This window comes from Mixophyes fleayi, chromosome 6, assembly GCF_038048845.1.
Source record: "Mixophyes fleayi isolate aMixFle1 chromosome 6, aMixFle1.hap1, whole genome shotgun sequence".
Lineage (NCBI taxonomy): Eukaryota > Metazoa > Chordata > Amphibia > Anura > Limnodynastidae > Mixophyes > Mixophyes fleayi.
Window position 1 is genome coordinate 96,385,412 of NC_134407.1, and position 12,778 is coordinate 96,398,189.

At 38.7% G+C, this 12,778-nt stretch overlaps 1 protein-coding gene across 2 annotated transcripts in view; it reads left to right on the top strand.

Annotated features, from left to right (window-relative positions):
- VCL (vinculin) overlaps nt 1-12,778 on the top strand; it is an 82,270-nt gene that overhangs the window by 26,235 nt on the left and 43,257 nt on the right. For both annotated transcript variants that reach the window (XM_075217067.1, XM_075217068.1), the window contains exons 4-8: nt 471-579; nt 2,054-2,176; nt 2,357-2,517; nt 4,975-5,065; nt 5,672-5,819. In XM_075217067.1, the coding sequence (XP_075073168.1) occupies nt 471-579; nt 2,054-2,176; nt 2,357-2,517; nt 4,975-5,065; nt 5,672-5,819 (632 nt within the window). The remainder of the gene's footprint in view (nt 1-470; nt 580-2,053; nt 2,177-2,356; nt 2,518-4,974; nt 5,066-5,671; nt 5,820-12,778) is intronic.

Consider the following 12,778-nt stretch of genomic DNA (forward strand, 5'->3'; position numbering starts at 1 on the left):
CTCTAGTTACACAAAGAAATGAGGGATCTGTTTATAAATACCCTCTATATATATATATATATATATATATATATATATATATATATATATATATATATATATATATATATATATATATATATATATATGGAACACAACAATTGATACTCTGGCGCTATCTACCACATCGGTAAGTATTATGAAATATACATACACTTCATAGTGTCAAGTACAATAATCCGATAAAATAGTCCCAATGTATTAGAAAAGTCCACAGTCACTTTACTCATGTGTGAGTGGCAGCCACATAGAAGCCTGAATCCAGATGGTCAATCCAGGAGAAATTAGTCACTGAAACAAAGCACAGGCAGGGCGCCCTGCCTGTGCTTTGTTTCAGATATAGATATATATATATATATATATTTGCCAAGATGAGTTCTATAACTATTATTTGATATTGTAAAGTGTTTGCTATTTCTGCCTTTAATCAGGTGAGGAAGATCATAAGAGTGTGCAAAGGTATCTTGGAATATCTAACTGTGGCAGAGGTAGTTGAGAACATGGAGGACCTGGTCACTTACACCAAGAACTTGGGGCCTGGTACGTGATCTCCTACTAGTAGTGGTTAGTACTCTGTTGAACTAGTAACATAAATATTTAAATTAAAATGTGATACAAAAATTTATAGGTTGTACTAGAAAACACCGGCTGCCAGTGTTACTTTTTCATTTTAATATTTCTTTTTCTAAGTATTCCTAAACACGTATCTGTTAAAAAGCATTGAGAAAATGTGACAGCACTCATTAAGTACAGAATATATATATTCTGCAGGGATGCTTTCAAGACATAGAGCTCCATTGTCTTTTTTACTGAGCAATAACATTTGTGAATGCTGCAGGCAATGTTGTAATTGATCAAATCAAACACAAAAAAAGAGTAAAAGTCCATTTGCTTACTTTGTGTTTTGGAAGTTAAACATATGTATGAAGCCAAATATTCATCCTGTACCACTTTTCGGTCCACACACAACAATATCTGTACAATTTGGTGATGTCACTTGTAAAATTGTCACATGTTTTGTCAGTGTTCAATCTTTTATACAACATTCAAAATACAAACTTCAATAGAGAGATATAAGATTAGGCGCAAGTATCTCTCTATTGATTTTTACTTTGTGGGTGTTTTCCAGGCTTACCCCCGATTTAGGATAGTGGCAGCATCCACCACCCTTCTCCAAGCCTAGAGAGCGCTGATCGATATATGATCTCGATACCAAAATACAAACTTACTATATTCCTCAAGTTCTGAGCATAAGGGTGAATTTAGTAGTAATCTTTTATTTTTATTTTTTTTAAAGGAGCGCTAAACTTTGTATACAAATTCCTACATTTCAATAGGCTAAATAAAGGAAGTGTACTGTGCATAAAAAGTATTCTATAACAATAGCTATATTTCTAATATATTCAGATTTTACAAGTTCCTGCAAAGTTTTTATTGCACTTTATTATATTCTACATATCTTCAAATGTTACTAGTAACTGTTTTATTGTTTTTTGTTTTTTTTTTACTTTTTGCACTACTTGATTAAGTTCAGGTTGTTTTTGTTATTGGAAATATTTCCTCCAGGTAGTATCAAGAAAGTTGATTCCCCCCCCCCCCCCCCCTGTATAATGTGTCCAAGAGCCTGGTATGTGCCATTGCTTTGAATAAAATAAGTATATCCTAATGGTAAGATGCCATTATTTATTTAAAATTAAATGCAAAAGCTATTTATGGAATAAAAAATGCCATGTGCATTAGAGACTTTCTGTTATACCAGAAGTTGTGTTTGACTGAATATTCACATAGTAAAGCATATGAGAATTTGTGTTATATTTAAATGTCACCAGCTATGATTGAGTGTTAATATTTTATTTAGCTATTTAAACTGAGAAAACCTTTACAAATAATTTAAATTAACTAAAATTAGTTCCTATGCCATATCTGCTAAATATACTGTAAAGTAAGGAGGGACACTTTAAGGGTAGTAAGTAACAAGTAGTTCCTTAGAGACTAGATGTCTGTGTTGCTTTAGGAATGACGAAGATGGCGAAAATGATCGATGAACGTCAACAGGAGTTGACCCACCAGGAACATCGGATCATGCTTGTAAATTCCATGAACACTGTTAAAGATCTCCTACCAGTTCTGATCTCTGGTATGTATCTCCTGAATTTCAGATGCTACCGTATTTGGCTTTTAGGAATAGATTTTTCCTCCTTTTGGGCTTGTCCTGGATTTCTTACTTCAGGAAAGTTTTTGAGGGGAGGTCTGGACATTAGTTTTTTTTTCTTTTTTCTTTAATTGTTTTTTTTTTCCCACCTCTTATTACTACCAGCCATGAAAATCTTTGTGACAACAAAAAACTCCCGCAGTAAAGGCATTGAAGAAGCTCTCAAAAACCGTAACTTCACAGTGGAGAAGATGAGTGCAGAGATAAATGAAATTATACGGGTACTTCAACTTACTTCATGGGATGAAGATGCTTGGGCCAGCAAGGTGAGAGGTGTAACCTAAGAGAAGTATAGTATTTTTCAGAGAGCAATTTAAACTGACAAAAAATAAGAGAACGTGGTGTATCGGTATATGTGTGTGTGTGTGTGTATGTGTATATGTGTGTGTATATATATATATATATATATATATATATATATATATATATATATATATATATATATATATATATATATATATATATATATATAATTATACAGATAAATTATGTGGCGTCTCAAAATGTTATATACCATACAAAGTCAAAATTATTATTTGTTATGAATGTGGTTTGATTTAAAAGAGAACCTGTCTCTGGGTGCTCTCGCTATTTTATTACTTTACCACATAGTGGGCAAAAACCCAAAACACGGTGTCTCCTATGACCTTATTCACCAAGGAGAAGAGTGTATTAAATGTGTCCTCTAAAGTAGACTGGGCACTGGGAATCTGGGAATTCTGTTTGTTTTGTTTTTTTTCTTAAGGATGTTCTTTTGTTAACGTGCATCTGATCATTTCAGTTTTCATTATTATTGCATATAATTTTGTAGCTATAGCCATTAACATTTTTAAAGTTTGAAATAATGTGTTCAGTTTAACTGCATGATGTATATTTTTATTGCTTGCTTATACCCGTCATATTTTTATATTTAAAGTTCAAAGATCCTAGCGCTTATTACAGGGTTTGAATTTTCACATTGTCTCTTTGTTTATTTGTTTCTTTTATGTTCTGGGGTGTAGAAGGTAAGACCTCTGCAGCGGCAGCATGCCCTGCTAACCTGAGAGTGCTGTGCTTTGTCTCTTCTAATGGTTTTATGTGTGTTAGATGTTGCAATTATTTATGTGATAATTCTGTAATGTTTTATGACCTAAATTTCTGTTTGATTATTATGTCATCTAAAACATGGCTTTGTGGCCTCATGGTACGGCATGCCCACTTGCAGCAAAGTCTCGTGATTTTAAACCTAACATTTAAATATGTGCGGGCCATACATTTTTGTTCAATCAAAATATCATCACATTGATAATGTATAGGGTGTGCACTAGAATTTGTTAGGCCTCATTGCTTTAAGACCCAATTAAGGCAAAACTTCTAAACCCTGACCAAACCTTTAGCATTTACATTATCTTTTCTTTGTCTTTAAGTCTGATACATCAGACATAACCATTTCTACTAAAAGATTATAGATGAGATTGAACTTTTTGTTTTGTAACATTTATAAATGTAATAAAAATTGGTACGTTCGATCATAGTTACCAAAATGTTTTTTGTTTCTGCAAATATGGTTTTATTGTTTATAATTGGCTTTCTCTGGCTCCTTATAAGACAGTGTGTTATTTATATTTGACAGGAGCATTACTATTGTAACTTTTTTTTTTTTTAAAGAAATAAAAATACATTTGTAGTGTTTTGATGTGTAGGAGAGTGTTGATGTTTTTGTCTGTGCATGGAAATACAAATAAACACTTAGTGAAATTCAAATGTTGTCTCCGTCACCCGTTTAGGACAGGAAATAATTTCTATATATGGGACCAAAGCGGACAAAAAATAAAACGTTTCACTTGTTAGGGCATTCCAGCTATTTTCTTTTATTCATTTTCTTTTTTTCTTTTTTTTTTAATTACACATTAATGGTAATACCATATCAGATATAAGTAGCTGTATTTATTACTTATTACTTATGTATTTATTACTTATGTACTAAGTGGTAGTTGGAATCTTCCGTCGTGTTCTTGGTGACTGTGTAGTTCTTTAATAGCTGTGAGTGGCAGTAAACTTGTAATTATGGGGTCCCTGAGGGTCACCTCCTAATCAGGGCCGGTGCTAGGGTCCATGGCGCCCTAGGCATTTTTACTAAATCGGCGCCGCCCCCCCCTTGTCTCACCACCGCCACCTCTCTGCTTCGTCTCCTCCCCTCTATCTCTACTGGTGAGCAGTAGCCTCTCCCCCCCCCCCCCCCCCCCTCCCCCTCCCCGTGCATCTGAATGCTGTGCGGCAGCCGTGACAGGTATGGTCAGCGGTCGCCGCACAGTTTTAAAGTCATTTACCATTCTGTGGCGCCCTAGGCAAGTGCCTAACCTTGCCTAATGGGAGCGCCGGGCCTGCTCCTAATGCAGGTTACATAAGGTATGCTGAGCTAGCAGCGGTTGTTTTAAGATGTGAAATTCCTTTCTCCTTTCAGGACTATGAGATGTAATTTTCTAGTATTGTTCAATACAGTAGGTGTTCAAATAGATATAATTGGAAAACTGGCTATTATTGTGAATGTTACCAAAGTGACTGGGTGCAAGTTTTGTTTTTATATAATTGTGTTTATATTACATGTTACTGTAAAGTACAGTAAGACATGTGGACCAGTTTGCTGTGGTGAAGTTGTTCCATTGATGTGAAACTTGTTGTTGACAGAGTTTTGAATACTTTGAGATGAAAAAATAATTTGTTCCATTTCCATAAATTAATAGGATACAGAGGCCATGAAGAGAGCACTTGCACTGATTGATTCTAAAATGAACCAGGCAAAGGGTTGGTTGAGGGACCCAAATGCTCCGCCAGGTAAGAATGAAATATGAAAAATGGTCCCATTCTCTTATTCATTTTCCCTAATCACATGTCTCTTCTCCATATACACACATTCATTCCATCACCAGCATCTCTGTGGGCTATTGATGCAGCCAAAAATTTGTCACATCCACATATTCAGACCAATAATATCAATGCACCGTCAGTACAGTTGGTCTTTTTGAGGTCCTGGTAACTTATTCTACCTTTGCTGTGATGCCTATAGCTTCTTTCCTGTGTCCTCTTTTGTTATTTACTTGATTTTGGTTGTTTACTTATTTTAATAAATCATGTAGAACTATGCAATTTACTTTGTAGCAGGAATTATGTTTGATGAAATGAGTAATGTGTGTGCATGTGTTCATTTTATCTAATCTTTGTGCGGACTGTGGGGTGCGAGGAAAAATGAGCAGCGATTTCTGTCAAATTTCCGCCTCGAGGTGTCTCGCTGACATTCCGGAGACACCTCGCGGCTAATTGAATCACCCCCACAATGTTCTGTTATAAAATGTAATGTGTTTTGTAGTGTTAACATTCGTTTCAGGATTCTGTGTTTTGTTTTGCTTGCCCTGGACCTTAAATCCGCTTCTGTCTACCCAGGTGATACTGGAGAACAAGCCGTACGTCAGATACTAGATGAGGCAGGCAAAGTTGGGGAACTTTGTGCAGGGAAGGAGAGGAAGGACATCTTGGGAACCTGTAAGACTCTAGGACAGATGACTGATCAAGTGGCTGATCTAAGAGCAAGGTATAACAACTGAATTAACATTGTATCCATTTAGAACACATCAATAATTTTAGTTGCTTAAAAATTGAACAGTTGGAGAGTCTTTTAGACTGCAAAACATGATGCTTTTATGTGCCACTGTCCATTTTGACTGAGCAGTGTTCAATGCATGGTGAAAGCAGCATAAACGCAGCTTGAAATAGGAATCATGAACACTTTATATTGTGGGGATATCATCCATAGGAATTATACTGCATTCACCATGTTATTTCTTAGCTGAGATAGGAATGGCACCTGAAAAAAATGCTGTGTGCTCGCAACCTTGAACCTCCTTCCTAGTGACTATGCAATCTGTATTTCTTGCTGCAGCTATCACTTATGTGATATGTCATTTATGTGGCTACTCTTCAATACAATATGACATAAGGCAATGTTCCTTAGATAAAATTCAACTTGAATGAGCAAGGTTAAGACTAAAACCTGTTGCAGAGGATCAAGTGTATTTTAAATCATCTTGGAGTTATGGTTCTGTTAGCAGCAATAAACCTGATGGCATACCTTTTTATATGATCAGAAAAATGTATCTATTCCATAAACTTATGCTATGATTAAATTATCTCTATTTTAAATTTGTCAGTACTGGATATTTAAGCTTTTGATACATAGATTGGTTAAGTCCTCGTTTCTGTGAATGCATTGCTCCCTCTTTTTTTTTTTTTTTTAAATATCTAATATTTTATTACATTTTTATATATTATATCAAAGTGAAAGGAACAAGCTATTGAAGGGGGAGGCTGAGGATCAACAGAACACACAAATTGATAGTACAAAGGAAGGGGATACCTGGTTATGTTATGGGGATGAGCAGGGGAGGGAAAGAAAAAGAATAAGAGGGCGAATTCTCAGGCTTATGTTTTAGTTGTTTCAGGGTGGGGGGGGGGATCTTGTGAATCGGTGTCCAGTCTGAGCGTTCCATACTGATAAGAATTGATTAGGCTCAGGGGCGGGCTGGGCCGGGGGGGGGCAGAGGGGCAGCACCCCCCGGGCCGCTCAGTCCAACCGCTGTTAGGGCTGCGCCCCCCCCCCCTCCCTTTCCGATGCAATATTTCTTATTTATTACCTTCGGCCACGTCACATGACACGCGATGCAGCCGCGTCATCGATAACGCAGCCGCATCGCGTGTCACGTGATGCAGCCGCGTGTGCGTCCCCCGGGCTTAAACTTGCCAGCCCCCGCCTGATTAGGCTGGTCATAAATCATGTTTATGATGTGTTTTTAGTTTGTAAAATTGCCAGACCTAGCTGCAGTGAGTATATGCTTAGCAAGTTTCCCTATCTACTTTGTTACGTCTAGCACCCGCCAAAGAAGAGAAGAGATAAGGGGGAGTTGTACCTGGGTAATCTTATGTATATTAGATCCTTAATTTCCCACCAAAAAGGTCTTAATCTTTGGACAGCTCCACCACACATGAGTACTGCAGGAGTCACCGTTCCGTCAACAAAGGTCTGATACAGTCGGATACATAGCTTTTGGTCCTCTGGTGTGTACCAAATGCATCTAAACAAAAGTTTTTTTGCACATATTCCTTGATTCGGGTGCAAATATGAGGATTTAATGACAGCCTCCCTAATGTGAGACCACTCCTCAGCCTCTAGAACATCTACCATGGGTTGGGTACGCTTGAACAATGACAATAAATCCGACAGAGAAGACCTACAAAAAAAATCCGATTTTGGCAAAAAACTATTGCAATATACACAGACTTACCTGAAAACTGACTCTGCAGATTTCCAATGGCACCAGCAGGCTGACAGGAACTTGTTCCGAATGAACAGCTCTCCGGCAGTAGAGTTTGACGTCAGTGCAATCTTCATTAATGTTAATTTAAGGCGGCAATGTCGGGACCCCGCAGGTTAAGTGTTTAAACACCACCGTCTATCATGTCTTCTTCCCACTGAATCTCGTCAGGCTCTTTAGTCTGTTAGTCGTTTTGGAGCAGCAGGGATTAACAAATGGATAGTAGACCTATGGATGGGTTCTGGATAGACAAAATATTTCTAGAGGGAAGGGCTGATGGTTTGATCTTGCTATTATAGAGATTGCAGATCTTTAGGTATTTGTAAAAAGAGCCAGGATAAAGGTTAAAGCAGTTGCGGAGCTCAGAGAACTCTGGGAAGATACACCAAGGACCAATATCCGTGTTGGTCCTTGGTGCCATTCATGACAGCTCTTGGATAAGACCTGGAAAAAAGGTCGGATTATGCCAAAAGGGTACCATTCTTTCTTGGTTGAGTATTAGTTTTTAAATGAGTGAGCACAATATTTCCAGATAAAGAGTAAGCCTGGGTTGGAATGTGTTAGTGCTGCTTGGGTGTGGTGGGTAGGTGTAATATTCATGGGGGCAGGGGAGGCCAAGGTCTCCATTTGTGAAAAGTGATATCTGTCTGACTCTTGGGCTTTTACTTAACAATTTAAATTAAGAGGTTCATTTCTGTGTGTCTCTGAGGATGGAGGAAGGGACTCGCTGGGAGTGTCTGAAATAGATAGTGCAGCCTGGGACGTAGGTTCATTTGCACCGTAACAACTGTGCCTATCCAGGACATAAAATGGAAATCCCAGATCCTAAGGTCCCTTTTTAACATATCAAGGGGCAAAATTAGCTGATAAAAGTTTATCATAATGCTTTATTAAGTAAATTCCTAAGAATTTAATTTTCTGGGGTTTCCATTTGAAATGAAAGTTCTGATTTAAACATTGTCAAACATCGAGAAGAAGGTTCAAGGCAAGGGCCTCAGTCTTATCTGAATTAATTTTGAAAGTAGAGAATCAACCACATCACTCCAGAGCACAGGGTGTGGGTTCGTTATCGGGAGGAGCACGTCATTCATGTATAGAGAAAGCTTATGTTCTTGCGGGCCAACCTATATACCAAAATATTTGGGTTGTTACGGATCTTCACTGCAAGTGGTTTGTGATCAGGCAAAGAAGAGGAGCGAAATGGGACATCCCTCTCCCATACAGTTTTCAATTGGGAAGGAGGGGAAGAAGCAACCATTTGCTAGGACCATGGCAGTGGGATTGAAGTATAATGCAGCTGTACCTTTGATGAGGGGGCCTCGAATTTCAGTCTTACTCTGTACCACTCGCATATAGGACCACGAGACCCTTTCGAATGCCTTTTCTGCGCTGAGGACCACAACCAGAGTAGGAACCACTTTTCTGCTATGGCTTTTATAGTATTCTCTGCCAGCCAGAGATAAAGCAGACTTGGTCTGGATGTACTAAGTTAAAACAGAAGCAATTCTATACGCCAGAAGTCTAGTAAATAATTTTGAGATCGACGTTTAAAAGGAAGATGGGTCTATAGCTAGCACATAGATTTTGGGCTTTGCCCCCCCTTAGAAATTGCAACCGTTTTCGCTCCAGGGGTGGCCACGTTGAATTTCTTGCCAAGAAGAATTGGGTTAAACAAATCTAACAGTAGAGGTGAAAGAGCTGGCATTAGTTTCTTATAGTAAGTTGCTGTGAAGCCATCAGGGCCTGAAGCAACGTCAGTTTATTTGTCATAGATAGTTTGGTTACGGTTCAGCAGAGATCGCCTCATTAAGAGAGTCTACCTGAGCTTAGGAAAGATAGGGAAGGTGACGTTGCGCCAATAAATATATTTTATATTCAGCATTTAATTTTTATGTCACTAGTCAGAGGATCTGCTGTCCTTGGTATCATACCTGTGTAGTGTTGATAACAGACATCCAAAATATGAATTGTGCACAAAAGGATTTTGTTCTGAGAGTGGTGTCGCTGGTGGATAGGTGTTTTTTTTTTTTTTATTTTGTGCGGTTTATTAAAATTGTGTACTTGGCATTGGTATTTTGGTGGAAGGTTGGTATTAGTTGTTTGGAGTGAACCCTTTGTCTCATAGGACACCCACGATTACCAGATAATAGTCAATAATATGTGCTGTTTTGTACACGACTGCACTGAAATCTATATTCACCTATGTGTTCAACGCGGTGTATATATGTGGAGATTCTCGGGTAGCAGTGGAGTTGGACGCCTAGGGGCAGGAACCATACAGGGACCTAAGAGTGGACAGCGCTTATAATATTTTTACAATTTTCTTTTAAATCAAGTAATTTTATTTGAAGTTTTGAAAACAATACAAAAGAAAGTAAAACAAACATGACATGGTTTTGTAATGGTGTAGCAAAATACAATTAGAAATATCGAAGTAGTAAAACATGTACAGCACTGAGTAACAAAAGGCATAATAATCTATCTATAGTATGATACAGCATAATAGGTTGTGTCCAGCTCATTTGCATAGATTACTGTGGGAAGGAATAGTAGACCAGAATAGACCCTAGTGAGTGAGCAGGTACCATCATTCAACCAAAAGTCATAGGGTGTAGGGGAGGAAAAAAAGGAGGGGGGGACAGTTACAGGCCTCGTCACATAAGAGAGAAAGAACTCTTAAATTCCGGCGTCCAGGGACCTCACTGCATATCTTGACTTTACCCAATGTGACCAAACTTTAAAATACTTCGGCATAGTGTTTCCGGACTGGTATGTATATCTCTTATGTCCAACAGCCACATTAACCAGGGCAACCCAAGCACCAAAGTCCGGCCCACCCTGAGCCATCCACACTCTTGCAATAGCGACCTTGTCCAAGGCCAAGAGATTAAGAGTGTATCTGGTTGCACTCCTTCCTAATAACAAATCAACCCTCAAACCGAATGCACAGGTCTTTGGGGACAGTAATGGAATAGTAGTAACCTTTTTTTTGTATATATATCTCCACCCGTGACCAGAAGTCTCCAACCACAGGACCGCTCCAGAGCAGATGCCAAAAGGTAGGAGAAGCACCTCCACATTTTGGGCAATTAGAGTTGGATTGAGCATGTATGTAATTTTTAATAAGATCATTGAATCATAATAAACAGCCATCTTTCCATTTATTTTTATATGTTAGGATTATTACTATAAATCACGCTCTTCCATTTCCCTTACCTTACGATCATCCAAAATCTCTGTTTATTAACCAGTATCACTTCCTCATTGATAAGAACCAATGGCCATTTAGTGGAGACCGGACATCTTTCACGTGGATGCCTCCTATTGGTTGAAAGTGCCATCAATCGCTGTCATTTAATGGCATCTCCGATTGGTTAGAATATGTGACGCCATAGGGGGTTTGCCCCACCGGCTATATAAAGCACACTGCCCTGACTCAGGTTACCTTGACAAAGCTCTCTGAGCGAAACACACGTCAGCGTTCGCTCTGTTTTCCCGAGTCATACCTACTTTATGAAAAGCACTACTTTTACCTCTCATAGGGTTTGGCACCTTCAGCCACTACCCCAATTTTAGGTTAGGTTGTCTTTAAACTTGGCTTATTATTTAGGTGATAATATTAGTTACCTTACTTTTATCAGGCAGAAACCACTCTATTAGATCATTTGCATCAGCTTGATATGAAAATTATCTCATCCGCACTGCTAAGGATGATCTCCTGATTTATATAGGTATCATCTATGTTATGCAATTATATAATTATTAAGCATACTAATGCTATAACTGGATGTTTTATTAACATCTAGCAAACAGGATTTATCATAACACACTAGCCCTTATTTTGGTTTTATAGTGTTACAATTATATGAGAAAAGATAATTATTAGGACCTACTAAATACAATTAGACAAGTTTAAATCTAGGTTTAAGAAATGTTGTCCAATTATGTTAGTAGTGCTATATGATATTGTTATACATTGAAACATAATTATATCTTGATTGAGAAATTAGGTATGAGAGGAACATAAATATAATAACACCTGGATATTAATAATAAATAATGCAGAATATTGGTATTTATTCATAAGTCAAACAGTCCTTTTGCGGTTGATCTGCAGTTTTATTCGTTCGTGACCCATATTCCTAGATATTTAAGTTTTAATGTCCACTGCAATGGAAGGGACCTGGTAACATTCTCCGGGAGACCCCCGCCAATAGGAAAAATACTAACAGGTTTAGTAATGTGTCTAGACACTTCTCCGAATCTTTCAAGAACAGGAGACTATCGTCGGCATAAAGCGCAACCTTGTCCTCCCTGTCCCCAGTCCTGAGGCCACAAATTCCAGGGTGCGCGCATATCAAACACGCCAGGGTTTCTATTGCAATGACGAACAGGGATGTGGAGAGGAGACACCTCTGCCTTGTGCACCTGCCCAAATTGAACAGGGAGGTTGTGTGACCATTTAGAAAAATTCTGGCCACCGGTGCTGAATACAACAGTTGCACCAAGGACAAGAATTTGGGACCAATTCCAAACTTATGCATGACTGCCCATAAATATTGCCATTCCATGAAATCAAACGCTTTGGCCGCATCCAGGGAGACGACCACCTCCCTGTCGCTGTGACTACCAGGCATCTGTAGATGGGTAAACAAGTGTCGAAGGTTGATGGCTATGGACTTCCACGGCATAAAACCTCCCTGGTCTGGGAGGATCAGCTGGGCAATGATCGTGTTTAGTTGCATAGCAAGAACTCAAGCCAAGATGTTTACGTCAGTTGTCGATAAATAGATTGGCCTATATGAGTCGGGTAATAGCGGGTCCTTACCTGGCTTGGGAATAACTACTATCACCGCCTCTGACACGGATAGCGGCAGAGAGGCCGCTTCATAAAACTCCTGGCATTGGTCTAGGAGCGTAGGGATAAAGAAGCTAACAAATTTTTTGTACAGCTCAATGGGCAGACCATCAACACCACCCAGGGCTTTGTTACAAGGAATAGATGCTATTGCTGTCTCATTTTCTTCTACAGTGCTGGGACCCTCGATGCAATCTGCACCATCTAAGGAGAACCTGGGGAGACGTACCCTACATAGATAGTCATGCAGCTGGGGCGCATGATGGTCGCCCTAGAGGTGTACAAATCAGAATAATAGGCTCGGAACACAATAGCAATTCACTC